The 26,893-nt window shown below is 39.5% G+C and overlaps 1 protein-coding gene across 7 annotated transcripts in view; it reads left to right on the top strand.

Moving 5' to 3' along the window:
* Positions 1–26,893, top strand: part of TPD52L1 (TPD52 like 1) — a 125,847-nt gene that overhangs the window by 83,887 nt on the left and 15,067 nt on the right. For all 7 annotated transcript variants that reach the window (XM_050788725.1, XM_050788724.1, XM_050788723.1 and 4 more), the window contains 2 exons: positions 5,866–5,981; positions 14,870–15,018. In XM_050788725.1, coding sequence (XP_050644682.1) covers positions 5,866–5,981; positions 14,870–15,018 — 265 coding nt within the window. The remainder of the gene's footprint in view (positions 1–5,865; positions 5,982–14,869; positions 15,019–26,893) is intronic.

The following is a 26,893-nucleotide window of genomic DNA, read 5'->3' as shown; positions in this document are numbered from 1 at the left end:
ACTCGCTTCTGCCCTACAGTGTCCTGCAGGGGCTTCCCATTGGCCAAGGGCAACGGAATCATGTTGATATAATCCTTAGGTCATCTCCTGGGCACAGGGAAGGGTTTAAGAGGGTAGAGGGTGGGTCTGAAGGAGCAAACAGAATTTCCAGCAGATTCCTCTATAAATGTAACACATTTCATACTCTCTGGGCCATGCCCAAAGAGAAAGGTGGGACATACACATCTCAGGGCTTAGCTCTCCTCATTCTCTCACCCTTTCCTCTTCCCACCATCTACCAGGGATAGAGCCAGAGGCACACACCTCCTTGGTAAGTCCTAGATATCTAAGGGGTATCTAAGGGGAACTGCTTGGGTTGGATGTCCTGGGCTTGGCTTTTGCTATGCCAAGAGAGAAATAATGATATGTAGAACATTGCCTAAAATAAAAATTTATCTTTGTAAATCTGTTTTCATGCTGGTAAATCCAATTTCAAATGCCAAAATCTTAAGTATTAACCTTTTCTTTGTGTTTCTTTAACTTCTCTGTCCTGCCGCTGGCAGATGGATGCCTTAGACCAACTAGGAAAATATTACATTTTGGGAGAGGCAAAGAGAATATAGCACGTTAATACTTTTAAAAGCTATTACTCCCCAATTTCATGCTGCTATAGTTTGTATGGAAATTTTAAAATTTTATAGCATTTTCAAGTATATTATCTGATTTAACATCATTTAACCTTAGCAACACTCCTGCAAGGTATCCATTTTACAGATGAGATAATTGAGGTCAAATGTACTCTGCTAGTTAATAGCAAACCCACAGCTAGAATTCCAGATCTCCTGACTCCCATTAGAGTGCTCTTTCTTCTCTGCCAGACAGGGGGCCACAGTTTGCACATTTGGAAAAGAGAACCAAGTTCATGAAATTGGTTCATAATATACTGTACTTGCTAAAAATGGTGACTCAAGCATTTGCCCAGTGATAATTGCTTTCATTGAAAAATATGTTTTTAATTTTTTCTAATATCTACTTCCATGGTAACTAGGTAATTTTATACTTATTTTATTGCCCTTCTTGCATTATCATCTGTCACTTGGTATCTTTTACCATTTGCTTTTTTCATTCCTGGTTTTGACTTCATTTCACTGGTTAGTTACCTTTTTAATCTACCTCCTCTTTTCAACTACTTCTTGATTCTTGAATTATCCTTTGACCTCATCATTTGATTGCTGCTTTCCTAACTCAGTGAGTTGAACATATTCTGCTGAAAACAGCAGGTCTTGTTTTCATTTTGTCTGTGTTTATGTGACACCCTGTGTATAACTCAGAGAGCACCACTGGGACAAGATGCAACCGAGAAAAATATGTGCCTAAGTGGAGAAAGGATGAGGGGAACTTAGACCTAGACTAACTAGTAACTGGTCTCTGGGCAGATTTCTTGAATGGGTGGCTTCTGGCAGTGAGACTTTGAAAGATTCATGATGTCTCTGAGGAGTGGGATGTTTGGCCCATCAGAGCTGAAGGCCAGTTCAGAGTTTCTCACTTTATAAGGTTTATGCACCTCCTCCTCTGAAAAATGGAAGCTACCAGCTGGGTGCTGCGTCTCCCTTTCCCTAGATTCACTCGAAGCTTCCCAATTCATGTATTACCAGTTAAATAGGATTTTGAACTTTCTTTTCTTTCTAGAATATAGAAGGTACTAAAGATGTTTGATGTCTTGAAAAGTCTAAGGACCTGGAACTATTGTTTATTCCCTGGACCATGTCTTCTCATGCTATGAAGATAGGGAAGATTGAGAATTTGGGTTCCAGCTAAGTTTGAGCAATATCCTTAAGTTCTTGGGCCAGGCTGAGTGGGGGAGAAGTCCACAGTGTGTTGCAGTACCCCCAGGACTGTCTCCTGACCCCCAATGCCGGGGGGCAGAGCTTACCTTCTGGTTCTATCTCTCATAGCTGTGCTTGGAATTGCTGCTGATTCCTGGTTTAGATAGTTATCCTAGAGCACTGATTAAAACTTTAAATGACCTGTAAGTTACATTGTTTTACCAGGAGTCTGTTCTGTCCTTTCTCTTGAGTCTGTAGTCTCATAGGTTGCTGATGTTGCATAAAACTGGTACAGCCTTTCTGGGTGATAGTTTGGCAGTAGGTTACAAGACGTCTATGCCATTTGACTGAGTAATCCAATGGATAGGAAGTCATCATGAAGTACCTAATAACTTAGCTAGGAGATGTTCACTGCAGCTTCCCAGCAAACAGGGTAAATTATTAATCATCCATAAGACAAAATAATGCACAACCATTGAAAATACATAAATGTATATGTGTGTCTTTAGACATGAAAAGATATTACTATCCTATTGAATAAATAAACCAAGTTTGCAACAGTAAATCCAGTATCTATCTATCTATCTATCTATCTATCTATCTATCTATCTATCTATAAAAATATTAATACACTTATGCTCAGAAGAAGTACCAGAAAGGAAGGATCAAAATACCAATTTCTGGGTAACAGGATTAATGTTGATTTTAATTAATAATGGATAATTTTATCTTACTGTCTTCTATAATGACCAGATATTACTTATGAAAAAGGAAATTACTTAGCATTGAAACTGTCTTCTGGCATAGAGAGAAGGGATGAGGATCTGATGAACATGGATCAGCAATATGCCATGTTTACGAATGTTTGTTACCATGTTGGCAGTGACATCAGGGTGCCAATGGCACCTTATTGATTCAGGCATAAGGATGAGAATACCAGGGACCCAAGAGAAGGGACAGCTTCAGAACTATACACACTTGAGTCATATTTTTCTTCTTTTTATCTAAAATGTTCTGATTTTGTAGGATAATGATTTACCTTTCTCTTTTGACTTTAGACAAAATGCACTTTCATTTGTTTATGAAATAATTATAAGTACACAAAAGAATATTTACAATATAAAGGTAAAGTGGAGAAAATACTCATGAACAGAAAGTCAGTGTCCAGAAATGGAGTATGTCCATTGATCCTGTAAGAGTTCCCTAAGGCAGCAGTCCCCAACCTTTTTGGTACCAGGAACTGGTTTCGTGGAAGGTAATTTTTCCTCAGACACAGGGTGACGGTGATGTTTTTGGGATGATTCAAGCACATTACTTTTATTGTGCATTTTATTTCTATTATTATTACGTTGTAATATATAATGAAACAATTATACAACTCACCATAACGTAGAATCAGTGGGAGCTCCAAGCTTGTTTTCCTACAACTAGACGGTCCCATCTGAGGGAAACGGGAGACAGTGACAGATCATCAGGCACTAGATTCTCATAAGGAGCGCGCAACCTAGATTCTGCGCGTGCGCAGTTCACAATAGGGTTTGTGCTCCTGTGAGAATCTAATGCTGCTACTGATCTGACGGGAGGCAGAGCTCAGGTGGTAATGCAAGCAATGGGGAGTGGCCATAAATACAGACGAAGCTTTGCCAGCTCGCACACCTCTCACCTCCCGCGGTGTGGTCTGGTTCCTAACAGGTAACAGACCGGTACTGGTCTGTGGCGCGGGAGTCGGGGACCCCTGCCCTATGAGGTCCTCCATTCCTTTCTCCTTTCCTCTCTGCCTTGAGAAAACCACAGTCCTGAATTTTTTATTATTGCCTTGCTTTTCTTTATAATTTAATTCCTAAGTAATATTTTAGTTTTGCATGCTTTTGTACTTCATTAAGTGGAATTATACTTCTTATTCTGCAACTTGAGTTTTTCACTCAATATCTTATTTCCAAGTTTTAGTCATTTAGTATGTATAGTGATAGTTCACTCATTTTTCTATTGTCAAGTCTTTATCATGGAAATACACCACAGTATATTTATGTATTGTCCTGTTTATGAACTTTTGTGTGACTTACAGTTTGTTGGTACTGTGAAAGCTTTTATTAATGGTGTCTGATGTGCATGTATAACATCTAATGCTCATGTAGATTGTCTCAGGTCTACACATAGTGGAATTACTGGGTTATAGGATATGTGAATGTTCAATTTTAATAGATAATGTAGATCATGCCTAATCATTTTCCAATTATTTTTATCTATTTATATTCTTGCCAGCAGTATATGAGAGTTTCTATCCTTTGCATAGTCACCAACATTTAGTAATGTCAGACTTGTAAATTTTTGCTCCTCTATTGAGCATGAACTAATTTAATTTGTATTTCCCCAAGCATCAGTGAAGTCAAGGATGTTTTCTTGGGTTTATTAACATTTGTAATTTCTGCCTATAAATCATCTGTTCAGGTCTTTTGACCCATATTTCTATTGGATTATTTCTGGTTTTAAAGTGGGTCTGGAGGAATTCTGTATATATTGGGAACAAATCTTTTTACTTATATATGTGAGAGATATCATCTTCCAATTAGTGGCTTGTCTTTTCATTTTCCATATAGCGTCTTTGATAAAGAGACATTCTTAATCTTATTCATCCTTTTTTCATGGTTTGCCTTTTTGTGTCTTAACAAGTCCCTTCCTAACCGGAGGTTCATAAACACAAACTCCTAGATTGTCTTCTAAAATGTTTATAGTTTTGTCCCTGTGAATGGTTTAAAGGTGTCCAGTGTGTTTTTTTTCTATAGAAATAACTGTTCCAGGACAATTTATTAAAAACCCTTCTGTTGTAGGACTTTCTCCTTAGTTCAACTGAAAACGGGGTCCTTGTCACACAACCGTGAAAGATTAGGCTTGCAGACAATTTGAAGGGTGAGAAAAATGGAATTTATTGGGTGAAAAGGAAAAAAACTCAGCAAAGCAAGAGAGCTTCCTGTTAACAAGCCCCCATCTCACAGATAGAATTCCCAGTTACCACCCTGGAACGAGAAAGGTCAGACTCCTACCCCCTAAAAACGGCACAAACTTCCATGGCTCAACCTGTTGTCCCAGTGCTCAGGCCAGTGGGAGTTTCTCCAGGGACCACTTTGTACTTGAATGTCTCATTTCCTTTCCCTACAGAGGTGTAAATGCCAACTCTGACTTGAATCATGTCGTAGATGAAGTTTCCCTCTGAGTAGGGACTGTTTTCTGGGTTACCCGGAGAACACAGGCATTTGAGTCAGCCAGATGTTGAGGGGCCCTACCAGGGAACTTCTTTATATTTTAAATAATAAGTCATTTATCTCACATACCAAGTTAGAAGCTATTCTGGATTATCCCGAGGCACAATGATGGCATCAACAACCCGGCTCTTCTCGTATTTTCCTCTGCCAGAGTCAGTTTGTCAGTGATGGTTCCTCACAGCTCCAGCTGCTTCAAGCCACATCTGCAGTGGAAAAAAGGCCTTCATATTTTAAATTCGGGACCACCCAGGTGGTGTGCATTCAAGTTGCAAGCTGCTTTCCCATGCAATCCCACTCAGGGTCACGAGTTCTCAGGGGAGGATTTTTTTTCTCTGTCCATTCAGTGCTGAGTTGCAAGATGTGTGAAGAATGAAAGTATTTATTTCTAGTTCACCTGACTCTCAGGGTGCAGCCCTTGGGACCTCCAATTTACACAGGAATCTCACATTAAACCCCTCTCCATGGGTGGGCCTTGGGCTTTGTCCTCTGCCCTTACACCCCACCAGACAGTGAAGAGCTAAGCTGGAATTCACCAAGGTGGTAAATGTAGACCTCCCTGAAAGCTTGTCTTGTTTACATCTCTGCCTTCTCATTTTCTCTTAAATGTTTTGGCTTCTTGGTATTCTTTGCTTTCTTGGAGCTCATCAAACGTTTAGGAGGATTTTTGTCTTTTCTGGAATTTTTAGTTGTTTTTCAGTGGGAGGGTCTGTCAGTGCATCTAGTCCTCCACACTATGGAAGCAGAAGTTGGTTTAAATTCACTTTAAAAATTGCACTCTCTTTTATCAATTTTGCCTAAAGGTTTGCTGGAGACTGAACCATTGCAAGGAAGAGATGAAGATGCAGTAACCAGTGCTGACTTCTCTAGCATGCTCTCTGAGGAGGAAAAGGAAGAGTTAAAAGCAGAGTTAGTTCAGGTATGTTTAGTGATCTTATTGTTGCTATTTCTATCTCTGGATCTTGAGAGTTATTATTAGTTTGATGTAAGTCCCATATTGTAATTATGTTGTCTTTCATTTAGTAAAATTTCTAAACGAATACATTACAAGATGATTCATTTTTCCAGGGCATTTTTCTAATGTTATCTATTACCTGTTGGTTACAGTTGTAGAATGAAGCGTTGTGCTGCCTAAGCAACAATCATAACTGGTTTTAAATATGCACTTCTTATTCTTTTTACTATCAGAATACTATGGGAATAATAAATTACTTACAAACTTGATAGAATTCATTCCAGAACATGTTATAGGTGCAAGATCCTTTTGAAGACCAGTTCTGATTTTAGATCAGCAACTTAGCTCAACAATTACTTTGAAATGATTTTTTAAATGAAAAAGTCAATCATAGAAGCAACTGAATTTGTAAGTTGTGTACTTTTTGGCAGAAAAATAAAGCTCTGGGGGTAGAGAGGAAAGCTATGCTTCATCGAGGCATAATTAGATCTTGTGGAGCTTCTCTGGGGATCTGGACCTAGGGAGGAGGAGGATATCAGGTTCATTATGAATACAAGTCTTTGTTCAAGTCTTTTGCTTGCAATACCCACTTTAGACACTTTGTTGAGAAGCCTTTACTTTCTGGGAGGAGAGTGTTATAGAAAGGGCTCCTTGAGTAGGAGGAAGCATCAGAGCCAGAGGAGCCAAGGCCAACATTCCCTCCCCATTCTCTGTCCTGGCTCATAGGCCAGGAAGATCCTGTTCCCACAGAAGCAAGGCTTGGCCTTCCTGCTTTGGCCTCTCCACAGGCTGAAGACACAGCTCTGAGCTTCAGCTTACCCTCTCCCCACTTTGTCCACTTTGAACTCTGAGTTCTAACCTTCTGATAGTGTTTGTCTATAACAGCTCAGAATAATAGTAAAGACTTTCAGGTGCTTTTACAAGACACACCCCCAAGTTAATTTCATTTCAAAATAAAAGAGCAGCACATTCCTCTGGTACAACCAAAAATGATTTCAGTAAGCACAGTGCCTCAAATCTTTAGCTGGGTCTGTCTGTGGCCACTGAGTGGCCGCACATACCAGAGTACATGGACCAAAGTTAGCATTAACAGATAATGGACTGACTCCACATATTCTTATGGCCTGAAATTCTGGCTCATGACTAGTTCATACTAACTGCAGGGTCCAAATGTCATATTCTGCAGAGTGGGGTAAGCCAACTGAGTCTAAGCTAAAGCTTCACTCCATCACGGTGATAATGCTAGTTTAAGTTCAGGCACACTATCTGTAACAGACCAATTTCTATAAAATGCCTTGATTTTTATTTTTCTGGGCCCTAGGATTACTGGGGTATACATACATACATACACTAATATATGTTGATTTTTGTACATTCTCTATTTTCTAAATGTCAACAGTGAGCTTGATATTACTTTTATAATCAAGAAAAAAATATTGGTTTTAAATGGATGCCGCATGAATATAAAGAACTAGAAGTGTTTTCAGAAATTCCTGTCTCATTTGGCCACAGTAATACACTTCCAGCACATTTCCTTCCTGAGAGTTTTTGAGCCTGACTTCTGGAAATAACACCAGACTCTTTGTTACTGTGTTCAAGTTACAAGGATTCATGTTTTGCACTAGCCTCCATGCTTCCTGGCTCTTATTTCTGGGTTCTTCAGAGATGAAGAAGTACCACATGCTGCCAAAGGTAGCATCCTGACTTCCAGCGGCACATGAACACAGCTGTCTGCCCCAGGCCCGGTGAAAAGCAGAGGAAGTGTATCTTTGTAATTTTTTTCTTCACATTTCTCTTTCTCCACGTCAGGCCACCTCTGCTTTATGCTCATTCTGTTTTTCAAACAACTTTCCTTACCCTTTTACAAGTCTGCATGCAGATGTGTGGACACAGGAACTCGAGTTCTTTGATATCACATATGCGTTCGGATTTTACCTTCAATGCTAGGATGTAATTTTAACAAGGACACACAGAAAGCCATCTCTGCAGTCTCACTGCTGGCCTTATGGAGAACTGAGGCATCCTCTGCCCCAAATCTCCACAGAGATTCTTTACGGGCCCCTGGTCACAAACAACTCCTCTTTCTGTCTGAGGAAAGATCCTACCAGGTCTGTTAGCTCCTTGGGTACTGAAGATACCTCGGAGACCAGCCTATTAGATGACGGCCTTGGAGTCAGGCACTCAGTTGTGGTCATGATCCAAAGCAAGACCTGTGTGTACAAGGACTTCTGACCCCTGACTGCTTTGCTGAAAAGAGGTCTTGAGTGTGCCAGGTGTCCAGTCTCCTCTTTGTTTCCTTCCTCTCCCTACTTTCCTCATCTCCTCTGTGAAATAAATAATTCAAAATAAAAGCTGTTGGAACTTTAAATTATTTTGAGTCTTAAAGGAATGTGATTATGGGACCTGAGTCACATAACAGGCAGCTGTAACCTAGGCAGCTGTAACCAGTTTCTCTAATTATAGACTAGCCTTTTCGTTACCTACATTGTTTTGTAAAATGCTATAAAAGACTAAAGGGCACCAGAGAAGACCTCTTTTATTAAAGATTAACTTCCCTCTTTATTCTCTTACACAAACACCTTAGATTGTTTAAGATGGAATGTTAAACATATACTTTTAAATTGGAAAAGAAAAATTAAACAAGCTGTAACTAATCGAATTGCTGTAACTCATAAACCAGCAATATATGGAAGATGCTGTAATCCTATTAAATTTCTTTGTTTTTTGCCTATGTACATAAGACTTTAACTTTTCAGCTTCATAGCACTAGCCACATTCCTTCAGAGTCTATGTTTCCCAGATGTCTATCCTTAGCTTTTCACTTGAATTAACTCTTAAACTGGATTCTGATCCACTTTATTATTTCAGGTTGACACCTCCTACAGCTTTCTGGCTATGCTGGATTCCTTCCTCCCAGTTCTCTTTCTCTTCCCTCCCCTCTGTCTTATCCTGCATTATCTTGTTGATAATATTCCCATGAGATTGCCCTTAGACTTCAACCAATCTCATAACTCCATTCTCCCACACAGCCAACGTATTTTTGTCTGCTTACCAAGTGCTGGCAAGAGGAAGACTTCCTCTTTTGGTAGGAGATGTAAAATAAGCCAGTAGTGTCCAAAAGGCCTACATCTTGGACAAATTTGGCATTTTAAAAGAGGAATCTCTTGGGCAGCCATGGTGGCTCACGCCTGTAATCCAAGCACTTTGGGAGGCCGAGGTAGGGGGTCGCCAGAGGTCAGGAGTTCGAGACCAGCCTGGCCAGCATGGAGAAACCCTGTCTCTGCTAAAAATACAAAAATTAGTCAGGCATGGTGGCACACACCTATAATCCCAGCTACTCGGGAGGCTGAGGCACAAGAATTGCTTGAACCCAGGAGGCGGAGGTTGTAGTGAGTCAAGATGGTACCACTGCACTCTAGCTAGGCAACAGAGTAAGACTCCATTTCAAAAAAAAAAAAAAGAAAAAGAGGAATCTCTTTTAACATAACTTGATCTTTAATTTATTGTTGTGGTCATGCATTATGTATCTTTTTTATAGTTCGTCAAATGTGAGGCCAGTATCACCTCTGATCTGGTGCACTGGTTCATGCATAAAAGGAAGGAAATTAATATTTATAATTAGCTTGAGTTATTTTATATTTTAAGCAAACATTTATATTTGTAAATGCCAAAAGTAGAATATGCTTTTTTTTTTACAAACCTTGTCAATAAATAAAGAAGTAATCTTCTGTTTCAGATATTTATTCTCATTAGTCTTATTACCAGACACCTTTTCTGAGGTCTTTACACATCTGGTTTTTTTTTCCCTCTCTCTCTTTAAACACACTTGCCCAAAAATCTGTGCCACTATCATCCCACTCCCACTTTAATTTCACTAAGCTGCATTTTATGCTTAGTATTTCCATAACGTTTCTTGCCTTTTGAAAAGGATAAAGTTTTGGCATTAGTACTGTAAATTTGTGATTATATAACAATCAAGTACTGCCAATATCCCTGAGATAAGATGACTTAAGAGAAATAGGCATTAATAGAAATAGGAAAAATACCAGACAGCATTATCAAGTAAGTAAAGCCTATTTTCATGCTCTCTCAATCTCTCCTTTGGCTCTTTCCTCTTCCTTTCGTCTGTGCAGTCCCCACGAACACACAGTGCCCTCAAGCTAACTGTGTCTTACACTTGCAAAGAAGTGCCTTAGGCTCTGGGCGTCTCTCTCTCTCTCTCTCTCTGCTCCTTCCTGAAGACCTTAACTCTCTCTGGACTGAGCTAGTGGACAGCTAATGTGTTCATAACCATAATATCTTATTGTTATGCCCCTCTCAGACAGTATCTACATTTTAATCTTGGGTCTCTTAGCCAAAGGCAGGAGGAGTAGCCCAGAGAGGCAGGCCTTGAAGCCACGTGCACATGAGACCAAATGTGGTGACTCCTAAGCAACATACGGATGATGCCTAGTTTATGAAAGTATTTTTCCTTCTGGGTTGCAGTTAGAAATTTTATGTAATCTAGCAGATAAAACAGAAAAACAAATTTTATAAATTTCATACTGAAGCTAATTCATTAGCTAATTCAGACTAGTTAGTTCACTTTTTTGCATTTTTCTTTAGATAAATTTGTATAATGTACACTTACCCATTTTAAAGCGACCAATTCAGTGGCATTTAGTACACTCACAATGTTGTGTTGTGTAACCACCACATCTGAAAGGAAACTGGTACTCATTAAGCATTGCTTCCATTTCCCGCTCCCCAGTCTCTGGCAGCCACTAGTCTTCATTCTGTCTCTATGGGCTTGCCTATTCTTGGTATTTCATATAAATGAAATCATACAATATGTGACCTTTTGTGTCTGGCTTCTTTCACTTAGCCTGATGTTTTTGAGGTTCATCCATTGTAGCATGTTTTAGTACTTCATTTTTTTTATGGCTGAATAATATTCCATTTTATTTATCTACTACAATTTGTTCATTCACCTCTTGATGGACATTTGGGCTGTAGTGACCTTTGGTTTATTGTGAATAATGCTGCTATGAACACGTGTGTTCATGTATTTGTTTGAGTACCTGTTCTCAATTCTTTGGGGTATATACCTAAGAGTGGAATTGCTGAGTCCTGGGGAAATTAATTCTGTGTTTAACTTTCTGAGAAACTGCGTGACTGTTTTCCACAGTGGTGGAACTATTTTACATTCCTACCAGTAATGTACAGAGGTTCCAATGCCTCCACATCTTTGTCAATACTTGTTATTTTCCTGTTAATTCATATTTAAATAATCAAGCTTAAATATCTAATCTTGGGCATAAATATTCATCCTACAAGGAGATCTTCTAGGGAGTCAAGAAACCAAAGAACTAGACCCTTAATTTGGAATGAAGAAATAATTATTCAAAATTAAAAGGAAAAGATATATTAAATACTTCCATTCATTAACGTGATTTACTTGCACTTCATCTCATTCCAAATTGGATGTGGCTTACAGCAGCACTTATAATATAGAGTTTCCATACTACTTGTATCAGAATATCTCAGGATGCTTTTGCTAAATAACATAAGTAGTCTGCCTCCACCAAATCTAAGGCCTTGAACTCTCAGGGCATTAAAAGGCAGCAGATGCCTGGGAATCTGCATTTTAACTAGGCTCTCTTATTTAAACTGAAGTTGAGAACCACTGAGATGACTAGACCGAACGATCTCAGTCAGATAAAGGATTGAAGTTCATCAGCAGCAGCCTGTAAGGTATTTGTAGTTAAAGACCTCATTGTGGCAGGACCCTTGGCTCTGCACAAAGGGAGGTGGTTGGTCCTTTGGAACCTTACAAGTTAATGTAATTAAAGAGTGTCAGTTTTTCCAACTTTAGGGATTTGCTTAATAGAGTTTTTGGCATATATTTAGATCTCTGATAAATATTGCACTGAAATGGTTAGAATTTTATTATAGAACCTGAGAATACATCCAACTTAAATAGCTGACTTCATGTCTTCTTATTAGAGGTCTCTTCCCCATGTGTGCCTTTCAAAGTGTGCCTGAATTTTTAAATTATTAAATGTGGGACTTTATATTTCTTTCTTTTTTTTTTGAATGATTTTTGTTAAATTGGTCACTTTAATGTTTCTATCGCTTTTTGGGGATCAAGATTTTATTAAAAATTTAATGGTAGCTCTGAATCCTTTACTCTCTCCCCACCTCCAGATAACAAATGAATAATCCACAGCCCCCCGTGATTTTCAATACACTTACGGGGCTCCATAGCTATGAGGTTGAGAATATTAAGGTGTTCAAGCTTCTTTCTCCTTGTGTACATCTGTAATTTATTTCAGCAAGTTAAAATTTTTTCCCATTTTTTTTTACACAGTGGAAAATACTGTAACACTCAATATACCAAAAACAAACAAACAAACAAAAAATAAAAACAAACAAAAAACAGACTCTCAGTAATTTCAGTCACTCTAAATGAAAGAAAGCAGAAACGGCCTTTTTAATGGAGAATAAAAGGCTGACAGGAACCCCAAACATTTTCTGTGGTAAAAGAGCAAGAGATACAACCATGAGAAATATTGGGCAGTAGATTAAATGCAGGAGGACAAATTGACAAAGATGAAAAAGAGAAATATGACATGATAACAAAAGAATAGAAGGGCTTAATTTTAAAATAACAGTGTATTCTCATTTAATGGAGAGACTAAAAGCATCATTCTCTTTGGTGGTCCCTAAATATACTCCTTTTATAGTCATCAGTGTATGTGTGTACACTGAAGACTCTTGCTCATCAAGGAAAGACAGGGTTCTGTTGATTATACTATGTTTATAGAATATGTAATTCACTTTAGATTTTAGAAAGGTGTCCATGTACATATGAAAAATGTTCCATGAACATAAAGAAATGGATAATGTTAAATTGCCAGGACATTTTGCTGATATTAAAAACCCCAAGATATTTCTACTTCTTACTGTGGATGCTTAAGATGCTTGTGCTTCAGTATTTCTGCTTGGTTTGCTTACATGATTATTTGTATATATAAAGATTCCCAGAACCATTTCTGTCTGTTCACTATTGGGGCTGGTAAAAGACTGGGGGTTTTATTATATGTTTTGTTTTTGCAAAGGCAGATGCCCTTCTTGAGGTGCTTTCCTAGGAGCTCTGACTCTGGAGATCCAAGGAACGCATTTGCAAGATGACTAACAGGCTGACAGGGTTGGTGTGATACATACAGCTTGTGGTCCAAAGTAGAGTGACACTTTACATGTAAATGAGCCACAGTTGCTCCTTTTTAAAAAAATTCAGTGAGAAATCTACTAAAGTGACAGACTTTTATTACCTCTATGCATGTGGGATACTAAGGTAGTTCTAACGATTCTTTTCTGGCTTAACAAGGAAAAGTCATAAAATTTGTTTTCTGTTTTTCAGAAAACAAAGATGTAAATGTAAGCACTGTTACCAAAGCAATATATTATAGAGTATAATAACTAATGAAAATCAAAGACTTTGTGATTTATTCAGATTTATTTTCACAGGATAGAACAGCACTTTCCAAAATCTGAGTACTTTACAGAGCTCTTGTGTTAGAAATTGCATTTGCAAGAGCAATTTTATAGTGCTGAAGAGATCTGCTTTTCTGTAGCACAGGGGAAAGAGGAAATATGTCCATACGAAGCCTTGTACATGAATGTTCATAGCAGCTTTATTTGCATTAGCCAAACCTAAATGCCCTTTCAACAGGCAAACAAACAACACACTGTGGTATATCCATACAATGGAATACTACTCTGCAAAAAAGGAGAAGAACCATTGATAATGCAGCAACATAGATGAATGTAAAATAACGATCTGCAAAGTCAAGCAAAAATGAGTATATATGCTATGATTCAATTTATGTAAAATTCTAGGAAATATCTGCAAACTAAACCCTAGGGAAAGAAAGTAAGTCAGTGGCTGTCTGGTGAGAGTGAACTGGGGGAGAGGAAAGAAGAGAGAGGGAGGAATGACAAAAAGCAAGTAAAAGGTGATGAATATATTCACTACTTTGATTGTGATAATGGCTTCATGGGTAGATACATATGTTAGAACTTACGAATTATACATGTACACTTTAAATGTCTGCAGCTTATTGTATGACAGTTACAGGTCAATAAAACTGTTAAAAAGAAAAATCAACACAAATCACTCCTTTACATACATCCTCTATTCCCTTATTCCTCCCTTTCTTAAGGCATTAGCTTGGCAAAACCCCATTGTCTGCCAATTCCATTCCTGCACCAATGCAACTGTGTGTGGTTGGCAAAAAACAAACTACACTGAGGCCAGGCATGGTGGCTCACGTCTGTAATCCCAAAACTTTCGGAGGCCAAGACAGGAGAATCCCTTGAGGCCAAGAGTTTGAGACCAGCCTGGTCAACATAGGGAGACCCTGTCTCTTTAAAATAAATAAATAAAGTGACGCTTGAGAAGAAGTTATATAAAATAAGGGTACAGTAGAAAACGAATTTTTGTTCAAAAATTATGTCTGTATACAACTTATAGAAAGAACATTTGGAAGTTTAGAAACCAAAAAATAAGCAGTGGCTATTTCCTAGTAGGATACAGGTGATTTTTATTTCCTTGTTTATGTTTTTCTGTACAATCTGACTTTTTTTTTAAACAAGCAGCATTGATTACTTCTATAATCATTAAAATGAAAAATTCTGTTTCTACTTTGAGATATTAGACTATCATCTGTAGGGAGTGTGTTTGGCAAACCCACACGTGGGGTTGTATAAACAGGAGGGTCAGAGGCTGCTTTGGAACACCCAGAGCTTCTGTGAGTATCCTTTTTTGCTGGTCTGACATTTTTCCCCTCCATTTCCCCTCCACCTTATAGCTAGAAGACGAAATTACAACACTACGACAAGTTTTGTCAGCGAAAGAAAGGCATCTAGTTGAGATAAAACAAAAACTCGGCATGAACCTGATGAATGAATTAAAACAGAACTTCAGCAAAAGCTGGCATGACATGCAGACTACCACTGCGTAAGTATCATGTGAACAGTGTTTTTTTAACCCAGCCTGCTGGCTCCTCACTCTGTTGTGTTTTGTTTCATTTTTCCTACAAGGCTGATTTGGTGCATGAAGCTAGGGAAAAAACAATGCTTTCTCTAAAAGCAAAGCAAAGAAATGTGAATAATCATTAAGTATGTTTGTTGCACGTGAAGCAGATTCTATGAAGCAGCTTCATGAAATAAAACTTTATTCACTGAAACTGTTTTCACTCAGACTTCTTTCATTAGGTTTTATTGTTTGAATGTTTTTCTCTTTATATTTTTAAACATTTGTCAGATATACTTTTTTTAAACTTCTTCTCGTAAAATCTATAAATGAGAAGGTGTTTTCTCCTCAGCACACTTGACACTCATTACGTATGTCTTCCAAAACTGGTTGGCAGTTTCAATACTGACTTGTTGGCAGTTGATTTACAAAGAAAACCTTGTACTTCTCGTCTTTTGTTTTGCACTTTTCATTCTCACTATTCTAGGGAGTATTTAGAGTTGGGTTTAGACCAGTAGAAATTGTTTTGGCCCTGTAATCCCAGCACTTTGGGAAGCTGAGGTGGGTGGATCACGAGATCAGGAGATCAAGACCATCCTGGCCAACATGGTGAAACCCTGTCTCTACTAAAAAATACAAAAAAATAGCTGGATGTGGTGGAACTCCCCTGTAATCCCAGCTACTCGGGAGGCTGAGGCAGGCGAATCACTTGAACCTAGGAGGCAGAGGTTGCAATGAACCGAGATGGCACCACTGCACTCCACCCTGGCGACAGAGGAAGACTGTCTCAAAAGAAAAAAAAAAGAAGAAATGGATTTTGCTTTGCCATTATCATCCTGTCTTATGTTAGGCAAGGTACAGAATAATCTCGATTATTCTACAATCACACTTTTTTTTTTTTTTTTTTTTTTTTTTTTTTTTTTTTTTTTTTTTGAGACGGAGTCTCTCTCTGTCGCCCGGGCTGGAGTGCAGTGGCTGCATCTCAGCTCGCTACAAGCTCCGCCTCCCGGGTTCACGCCATTCTCCTGCCTCAGCCTCCCGAGTAGCTGGGACTACAGGCGCCCACCACCTCGCCCGGCTAGTTTTTGTATTTTTTAGTAGAGACGGCGTTTCACCGTGTTAGCCAGGATGATCTCGATCTCCTGACCTCGTGATCCGCCCGTCTCGGCCTCCCAAAGTGCTGGGATTACAGGCTTGAGCCACCGCGCCCGGCCAATCACACGTTTTTTATTATTCTTAAGTTGCGTGAAACATTTAATGATGATGGTACTTTTCTAATGTTGCAAAGTATTTTACCTGCCAGGGAGTCTTGTACCAAAGAAGAGTACTCCACATATGTGATGTAATTTTTCTTCTTTTTGTGTATTGGGGGTTAGGGGCTGGTGAGGAAATCACAGAGGCTTTATCCCTAGCCCTAACTTTAGTCCCAAATTTCACCATTAAGAAATTGTCTTCGGGTTATGCATTTTCTTCTCTACTATCACACTTTGGAAGGTAAAGATATTGCATTCCTAATAACTAAGTTGGAGCCAATTTTTCTCTCTTTCTCCTAGGCATAGAGAGACCTGATGGTAGGAAGAGGTACCAATGATTGACAGCAATTATTTCAGTTTTGCCAGCAGCCAACTTTGCCTGCTGGTTCCTAAGAACTAAAGTGTAAGACTTTTTGCTGCTATGTGAAGATGTCCTTTGTATGAGGAATTGGGTCTAAAATGAGCATGACATCTCCCCAACTTCCTTAGTTTCCATAAGAATGAGAATGTTTCTCTCCCTCTAAATATGGCCTAGCAGTCCTACTGGGCTCTATGCTTGTGCACCCTAAGGACTCAACCAGATAGGTTCAGGGCACAGCCCAGAGTCAGGCAGGATGGAGCCAGGGAGCTTGTCAGTTTATCTCCAGAAGTTAACCAACCTTCCCCAACCTAATGATGACAATTACGGGAAAAAATAAGAACTCACGCACTGATGTGCAGCAATTTAAAAGATAAATTGCAACACCATATGAACAAGCTCCTGAAAGGATAACAGGATTTTAGACATTAAATTAAATAAGTTTATCTGTCAGTAGTTTCGCACTCTGGCCTAAGGACTTCATATTACATTGGTCTGAACTTCCCTGTGGTGTATAAGTACCAGGAAGACCTTCCTTCATGGCCTTCCTAATCACATTGCACAGGTAAACTACCCAAATGGAAGGCGGGGAAATGCTGGCAGTTCTGTTGCTGAAGGAAAGAGGTGCCTGGCAGGGAGGTGGGAATGTCTGAGCAGAGGGAGTGTCAAGTTTGTGCAAGGTCTGCTAGGGGAAGGGAGGGGAGAGACTCATATTCCCTCCTGGGACTGGAAATAGAGCTGGCAAGTTCAAGGAAGGCTTCTAGCCTCTTCCCACAGAGGATAATGTCTACTTTGTGTTTTTCCATGTTTGAAAAACTAATAGGTTTTATAGCCAGGTAGTCTACTTAATGTAAAGCATTTTGTTGGATGAATAGCCCAGATTTATTCCCTGGGGTTATGGAGTTTAGAGTCTAGTTAGGAAGACAGAGTTTGAGTTTTGTTGTTGTTGTTGTTGTTGTTTGTTTATTCGACAAAATCATGGACACGGGGGATAGAAAGGATTTGGAGAACAGATCAATAGTGGTTTGCAGGTGGATGATGAAGGAAATAGGACCAAGTGTGATGTCTAGGCCTTTGACTTGGGCTACTGAGTGTTGGAACTGTTTACGAGCATTGTGGTTAGGCTCATGGTTGCTTGGGTTGAAATCTAGGCCTTGCTGCATTCATGAAGTGAGATCATCTTAATACCGTTCCCATAGGTAGTGAAGATTCAGTAAGTTAATGTTTGTAAAGCCTGCAGAAGAGCATCTGACTCTTTGCAGGCATGCAGTGATTATTTGCTGCTGTGAGAAAGATTGAGAAACAAGTCTGGAGGAGAGGCCCAATAATTCGTTTTGGCTCCATAAAGTCTGAAATGCCCGATAGATAAACAGATTTATAGACTGAGAGGACAACTCAGTGGAAAAGTTTAACGCAGAGATGGACATTTGGGACTCATCTGCATATAGATAACATTGAAAACTAGATGACTAGATGAGATTTCCTTGGGGATTACTTAATAAATACAAATGGTCATGAACTCACTAACCTTTAGGAATGAAGTGAACTTTCCCTTGTAGGGAAGAACCAATCCCCATCTTTAGGAGGAGGCATAAGTCTATAAACCTTATAATTTGGAGAAAGGGTCTGTCTCCAACCTTTACTTCTTGGTTGCTGCGGGAAGGCAGTAGACCTTAATCACATATTTGGAGGAGCGATAAAATCTGTATCCCTCTGAATTAATTAACCCCCTGCTCTTAGTGCTGTTCATGATACCCATTCCAGGACAAAATCTACACCTCATATGATGAAAAATTTGACGTGAAGAAATGATGAACTATGATCAGGTTAGGTTGGGTAGAATTAGATTTCAAAGCAGTAAAAAAAATTTTAGCTGTCAGAGGATGTGTGTGATTCCCAGAGGCAATACTTTGCATACTGATTAAGCAATCATGACCTATTTAGTTTGATTTATAATGAAAAGAAAATCTATGGTATGTTAATGAAAGATCTTGGCATATTTCAGTCTGCAGTAAGATTCAAACCGAAATAGGCCTTGATAAGCAGGAATAATTACACAGCAGACTGAAATTATCTCCTTTACAGAAAGATTCCAGGAATACAGGAACAGGTCAAAGGATCATCGGTATCCAGGGTTTCTTGTTGCTGTCGTTCTTGTCATAGATTTTACTTGCCTAGATTTGTATCTAAGAACATACAAAAAAGTCCTCCCCATTTTTTGATTTTCTGCTGCCTTTTTATGTTGTTATTAGACTTCAAGGAGACATGAGAGAGGTGGGTGACTTTGGGGTAAAGGAGGAGAAATCCAGCCTCTTCTGTAGGCAGAAGTAGAATCAGGAAATGCAATTTTATGGTGGGCTATTCAAAGCAGTGGGCTTCATTTATTCAACAAGTGTTCTGCTTTCTAACCCATGAAATCCCCCCACTAATAAACCCCTCTGAATTGTGCCACAATCTAAATGGTAAGTCGACAGAGGGCAGAGGTTTTGGAAAGGAATTTAAACTATTCTATCTTTTTGAAAGCTTAATAACTTTATCTTATATAAAGAGGACTAAAAGCCTCACATTCAGCATTTTAAAAATGCACAGTGCTCAAAAATTGAAGGTTAGTTTATGATTTATTTACTCTTTGATTTTGTGCTTCTAAGACTTCCAGGCCATTATGGTCAAGAATTCTTATTATCTCTTTTTATGAGGGAGCCTGGTTGTAGCGCCATTGAGTTCAGGAGTGCCAGTGAAGATTAAAGACCTAATTTTAAAAGATGTACATACCCGGTCTCTCACATGGTTGTTCATTCTTTTTACCTTCAGGCTTTCATCTTATTACACAAGGCAGGAAGTAGATTCTTTTTTTCTAGATTCAAATAGTAAATTTATGTTCTGATAACATATTTAGGGAGCCGTTGGAATAAAATGATCCAAAATGAATTTTTTTGTATCTTTGGTGAAATGTGTATATTCAACCATTAAAGGAATACTCTCTTTTAAATCTCATAAGAGGAAACATATTCGTGGTATAAAATACCTTCTTCTAAAAGGATGAACTTTTTATTTCTTCTAGTTGTGTGTAGAAAAATGCTTTAAGTCAAAACAATTTAGAAAACAACATGCTTTCTCCTTTTGATTATTAACACTGATGTTCAAATTAGTAAAACATGTCAAGTGGATTTTGCATGAAAAGTCAACAGAATGCTTTTTATTTGGCTTGCAGAGACCCTTACCTCACACTACTGAAGATCCCCGGTTGGCGTGCTGGCCAAACAGCTAACCTGTCCTTGCCAATAAATGCTATCCATTCCAGCTAAATTGAGTCTCCGAAAAGTAGAGCCCACTTTCCTGTTGACTTTCTTTGAAAAACAGGAAGTTTATGTGTACTCAAAACCAAACATCTCTCAGTGAACAGTCTTAAATGACTTAATGCATATGAGGTGCTCTATAAACATTAGCTGCCATTGCTTTCAAAAACGTGAGCTGCTATTGCCACTGCTGCCAAAGAAAGGCAAATGGTTAACTATGAAAGTAATGGCAGCTAGTGTTCAGCCCTAGACCAGATTTGACCCTTTCAGAAGTGCAGGTCCCTACAGCGGTGTTGTTTGCTGGAATGGCTTTAGAACACACAGGGGTAGATTTCTCTTCACTCACCTGAAAGCTTCAGTTGTTCTCTTGAGTTAGAAGCTTCACACTGGAAACTCCTGATTCTGCTCCTGTAGCTGAAGTGAGGACAGGCACACAACACAGACTCGAAGCATATACTTTCAACGTTTCTGCCACCTAATGCACAACTGACAGCAACTCAAAGATATCTTACACATTCATGCTTTTACTTAAGGAAAACGTATTGTTCTTCTGCTTTATCAATTGTGTAAGTCAGCAATGGTGAACCTATATTTAGCTTAAAGTAAGAGAGCTAGCAATCTGAAATGCTAAATACTATTTGTATTTAAATTAGAAGATTGTCAAGTCAATCAGGGTATTAGTATTTAAGTTGTTTTTCATTATTTGAATATTATAGCACATACTTCCATATGATAGTGTTGAAAAACAATCTTAAGTATTAAAAATGTGCCACATTCCATGGCATAATAAAATGCAATACATCATCGAGGGCTGTGGCTCACACCTATAATCCTAGCCCTTCAGGAGGCCGAGGTGAGAGAATTGCTTGAGCTCACGAGTTCAAGATCAGCCTGGGCAGCATGGTGAAACCCTGTCTTTACAAAAAATGCAAAAAATTAGCCAGGTATGGTGGCATGTGCCTGTAGTCCCAGCTACTTAGGGGGCTGAAGTGGGAGGATTGCTTAAGCCCAGGAGATGGAGGCTGCAGTGAGCCGTGTTCACACCACTGCACTACAGCCTGGGTGACCAAGTGATACCCTGTCTACAAAAAAAATAAAATAAAACAACAATAATAATAATAATAATAAAGCACCAACTTCTTGGGCTGATAGGAGGGTTTTTTTTTTTTTTTTTTTCCAAGACTCAGACTCCTAACTTCTGGATGGGGATCTACATTACTCAGGCAATTTTAAGATCAAGTTCAATCAGGATGCAGCATAACGTTACAGGGCCTGTGCAATACATAACTCCTGAGGCACTATTTGCTTAGACCAGGCATGTCCAATATCTGGGCTTCCTTGGGCCACACATAAAATACACTAAAGATAGCTGATGAACTAAAAAGAAAAAAAAGTTGCAAAAAAAAAAAAAATCTCATAATGATTTAAGAAAGTTTATGAATTTGTGTTGGGCTGCATTCAAAGCTGTCCTGGGCCACATGTGACCTACAGGCCACAGGTGGGACAAGCTTGGCTTAGGCTATAGTGTGAGTGGTGCTCCTTGGTGCTTTTAAGTCTTGGAGCCCAATGGCCTATTTCTCTTGGGGTCTCTGGTTACCGTGTTCTTGGAAATCGTTTCCCTACATATAACCCTTTCTCACTGTTTACCCTTTTGAAATTTCTTTCAATTGTTGATTTCCAAGTAATGTATATAAAATAGCAACTAACTGTTTTCAAGAAATGTGATGGTTAGCTGGGCTCAGTGGTGCTTGCCTATAATTCCAGCTGCTGGGGAGGCTGAGGAAGAAGGTTTTCCAGAGGCTAGGAATTTGAGGTCAGCTTGGATAACATAGTGAGATCCCAAGTCTATACATATATATAAAAGGAATATGATGTTTAGCTTAGGGAAGAGGTATAAAAATGTGGGGGAAAAAAATGTGCATTTTAGCATTCTTGAAATGCAATATTGTTTCTCTCTCTGAACACTGGTGCTATAGAAAGCTGACCCAACTCACCTTTAAATGTCTATCATCTTCAAGGCAACAAGATATTTTAATGGAAAGCAGGCACCCTGGACGAGGCCCTAGACTTACCTGTGTCACTAAGAGTCACATAACTCTTTTGGGCCTCAGTTTCATCATCTGTAATCTGAAGGAATTCGGCTCCAATGCCCTTCAGATTAAACATTAAATAATTACTGGAAATAAGGAGTCCTAAAATCTTTAACACTGCATTAAAGTACCTGTATAGCTGAATTTTAACTATAAAATTTCACATAGAAATAGACTTGCATTTTTCTTGGTGGAGACATAAATAATATTAATCCACACTAAAGTAATCAGATCACTGCACAGGCTCACCTCCCATTTTGCTGTAGAAATGTGTTTAAAACACAACGTAGCTATCACCTATTTTCCATATATACTTCTCTCTAGCTAGCTATATTTAAATTATGCATTAAATTCAGATTGTCACACACACAGAAAAAAGTATTTTAAAAATCATATCTTAATTCAAAACATTCTCAAATATATAAAGTTAAACTACATGGAAAAGCTTAAAAGAAAATTAAATATTGGGTCTAATTGTAAGAATTATTGAAGAAATGTGGGACCAACACAAGAATGAATTCTCTAACTAGTAGCCAGTCCCAACTTCATGCAAAAGCCACAGATATTGCAGACTATTTATTTACTTTTCCCTTGAGTCACCTTTCAGGCCACACAGAGTCCGTGGCAGGTGGTTGCTCAATAGACTTTCTGCCTTTCCTCCACCCTTCCCTGGTTTCCTTTTTACCCTTATCACTCCCTTCTCCCTAGGGCTCAGTCCATTTTGTAGGCACTAAGTGGCCAAGGCCCCAGGGACCTCTGGCCTTGATTGGACAGAAAGAGGTTGCTTTTACAGTCTTCCCAAGGGTGCAGGCTTAAGTCTTTTTAATTCTTCAAAATGGGACATTTAAAATATAGCACAACCCTTTTCGTGCCGTATTTTATGGCATCACAAAGCTGAGCAGCTAGAGCAGAGGCACTAAGGTAGGAGGTCTTGATTTTAGATAACCTGATGACTGCCTAGGTGATGATATTTTTGTGAATAATTTCACAGGAGTTCTTTGAGCTTCTTGTATTTGGTTGTCTAGATCTCTAGCAAGGCCAGGGCAGTTTTCCCCAATTATTTCTTCAAATACGTTTTCCAAGCTAAAATTTTTCTTCTTCCTCAGAAACAGCAATTATTCTTAGGTTTGGCCATTTAACATAATCTCAAATTTCTTGGAGGCTTTGTTCATTTTTTTTTTCTTTGTCTTTGTTGGATTGTGTTCATTTGAAAGCCTTTTCTTTGACCTCTAAAGTTCTTTTTTCTACTTGTTCTAGTCTATTGTTGAAACTTTCCACTGCATTTTTTATTTCCCTAAGCAAATCTTTCATTTCCGGAAGTTATGATTGTTTTTTCCTTATGAAAAATTTTTTTATTGATGTCCTGTATTTTTTTTTTTTTATGTTTCTTTAAATTAGTTTTCAGCCAACTTACCTTTCTCTGGTATGTCCTTGAGTGGCACAGTAATCAGCCTTCTGAATTCTTTATCTGGCAATTCAGAGATTTCTTCTTGGTTTGGATCCATTCCTTGGGAGCGAGTGTGGCCTTTCATGGGTGTTATAGAACCCTGATTTGTTGTATTACTAGAATTATTTTTCTGGTTTCTTCTCATTTGGATAGGCTATTTCTTAAAATTGTTCTTGAATTTATTTTGGCTTGAATTTTTTTTTAAACTTAAATTTATTTTTTGCCTCTTAAGGATTAGACGTTAATGTTTATTTTAGCCTAATTTAATTCTTGGTGCTTGTAGGGGTGAAGACTCTGTATGAGATCCTTAGTGACGGAAAGTTTTTTTGTGAGCTGGCTTTCCCTTATGCTGTTTGTAGTCCTTACATTCTTGGTGTGTGGGCGAGTTCACTGCCTCTTATGGAGTTCGAATGGCAGGTATCTCTTGAAGCTTATCTCGTTCTCTCATGGTGTACCCTTTATTTATTTATTTAACTTTTTTCCCACTGTTTTATTTACTGAGTTGATGATTCAGGCTTTAGGCCACTAGGAGAGGTATCCCTGGTTAGGCACTGGTTGTGGCTAAGGCAGGTGGGTAGATGTAATACCTGATGGTGGACTGAGGTCCCAGCCTTGATGAAGGTGGCTGGAGGAGCTCTCAATTAGATGTGCTGAGGTTTTATCAGGGTGAAGAGTGGGAGCTACCTCAGCTCTCCTACCAGGTCAGCAGGAAAGCTACTCACCGCATAGCCTCATTCCTGTCCCAGTGTTCTGGCTATTCAGATCAGACAGGCGCCTCTTTTCATCTATGGAAATGTTGATGTTCCAAGTAGGGAGGAATTGTGACTTTGCCTCTCATGCAGGCCTAAATCTGGGGTGTGTTCCTCCTGTGGGGTTGCACTCACCCTGGATTCTTCCAGAAAGGCTGTCTATAGGTGCCTCCATTCCTCTGGGGGAAGTCCAGCTGTGTCTACAGTAGAGTGCTGGGGGGAACAAGGACCCCTTCTTCAAGTCCCTACAATCACAGAGGCTGCCTGACATTTGGGGTAGAGGTGCAGACTTTCCCTACTGCGCCCAGCACGGCAATTGTGTCTCTGCTATGAGAAACTTCCCACCAGTGGAAAGATCTGGAACTCAGGGCCTGTTGTACACATTCTTTTGTTCCATAGGGTGATCCTTTGATGTAGTGCTCGCCCCCTTCCCTTAGAAATGGGACATCCTGAGAGCTGGGCTGCAGTGATTGTTATTTCTCTTCTTAGTCTAACCACCCAGCAGGACTACCAGGCTCCAGGCTGGTGCTGGCAAATGTCTGCAAAGAGTCCTGTGATATGACCAGTTTTCAGGTCTCCCAGCTGTGAATACCAGTACTTGCTCTGGTGGAGGTGGCAAGGGACTGAAGTAGACTCTGTGAGAATCCTTGGTTGTAGATAGGTTTAATGTGCCAGCTTTCTCAGATGCTGGTTATGCTAGCAGTGAAGTTGTCATGTGGACAGACTCAGGACCTCTGCTTAGCCAGGATGTTACAGGCAGCAGTATTAGCTGTTCTTTTCTTTTTCCTGGGATCAGAGTTATTCTGTCATGAGTTGCAGTAATGGCCTGAGTTGGTCCGCCTCCAGCCAGAAGGTGGTGTATTTAAGAAGGCACCAGCTGCAGTAGTAACAGTGGGATTTAAGCTTGCCCTAAATTGTCCAAGAGAGGTATTCTGGTTTCTCAGGAGATAGTTGAGTCCATAAAGCCCTCAAGAGTTTATGTCTTCTCTACCAGGGCAGGTAGAGAAATACCATCAAGTGGGGGCAGGGATAGACTCTCCTTGGACGGGTCAGACTCTCCTTGGGTGGGGCTTGCTGCAGCCACTGTTGGAGGTTGGGAGGTGTGGTTCTCAGGCCAATGAGGTTACCTTCCAAAGGGGATTATGGCTGCCTCTGCTGCGTCATATAGTTCATCAGGGAAGTGGCAGATACCTGGTAGCAAAAGGCCTCACCCAGCTCCCACGCAGTTGGCGAGGCCAGTCTCACTCCTGCAGTGCTCTGCTAACAGAGCTGAGTTTCCATCCAGGCAGTCTGCGCACACTGAACTCAGACCTGCCCCAGGCCATAGGCTTCCCTGCTGAGAAAGCAAGCACAGCTTTCAGGCCGCACCCCTCCCTGTCTGCCCACAGTGTTGGTAGCTCCTGCACTCTGATCTGCAGCAGTTTCCAGTCACCCCCCAGATTCTGCTTAAGAAAGTTCATGCCCAGTGGAAATTATTATAAAATTCAGTTGGAAACTTCTTTCCTCCCATGACCCCTCCCTAATTCCACTGGCTGCCTTCCTTGAGGCGCTCTGTGAGATACAGTTATATACATTCCCTGGGCTCAAGCTAGAGACTGGAGTGCCTATAAGGCTTTTCCCATTGCTGCTACTGCTATATTTCGCCCAGATACCTAAATCCATGCCAGCTCTAAGTTAGGTTAAATCCTTCTCCTGTGATCTGGATTTTCAGATTCCCTAGTGGAGACGTGGGTTCAGAGGCAGGTTTTCTCCTCTCACACTCTAGGAACTCAGTTTTTCACCTGTCTCTCAGAATTTGCAGTAGTGTGCCACTCCTTTCAAAGGATCTGTGAATTCTTTTGGTGTTCCTGTTAAGTTCCTGTGGTGCTTCTTGGAGCAAAAGTTCATGATGTGAGTCTCCACACACTGTTCTGTCTGAGCAAGTGCAAGATGCACGTTAGCCTGTCTGCCTCCTATCTGCCATCTTCCTCTTGTCTCCTTGATGATATTATTTGATTTCATGTATACACTGCCTGAAATTCTATGGTTTCATGTAGTCAAAAAATGTTTTTCCAAAATTAAAACCCAAAATCATGTAGCAAAATGTAAACATGAAATTTAATTTGAATCAGCTGATATTTTTTGGACCGTCACAGAAAAAAATAAATTAAGCAAACTTCCTCAAAGCTGTTCATTTCTTTCATTTTGTCTCATTTGCTGTTTGACCCAGTGCCATCTGGCATCCACATTCCTTGTTCTCCTCACACAGTCCTCTCCAGAGACACAAATTACCCCCTAGTCACCAGATTCTTCTTTGACCTTATTCCCCTCGGTCTTTTCATTTTTGATAGGAAATGTCTGTTTAGTAAATGAACATTTGGTTTTATGATCTAGTTAATGTATGTCTTTCATACTTCCTAAAAAAACAGGCATTGTGTTAATAAATAACATATAATGCTAACAATATTATAGAAAGATTCCATCCTGCTGACAAAAAGAATACCACATTAATAAAGTTATTTCTGTCCTAGGGAAGACCAAGGCACCTATTTTAAAACATTCACTAGAGCCTGAGATCATACTTAGGGCTGGATGACTTGTGGGAGATGGAAGGGGTAGAGGGAAAAGGGCAGTTCCTACACAGCTGATTTCATAGGGTATAATGTTTTCTTACAGGTACCATATGCA

Source organism: Macaca thibetana, chromosome 4, assembly GCF_024542745.1.
Source record: "Macaca thibetana thibetana isolate TM-01 chromosome 4, ASM2454274v1, whole genome shotgun sequence".
Classification (NCBI taxonomy): domain Eukaryota; kingdom Metazoa; phylum Chordata; class Mammalia; order Primates; family Cercopithecidae; genus Macaca; species Macaca thibetana.
This window is presented reverse-complemented; position numbering and strand designations above follow the sequence as displayed.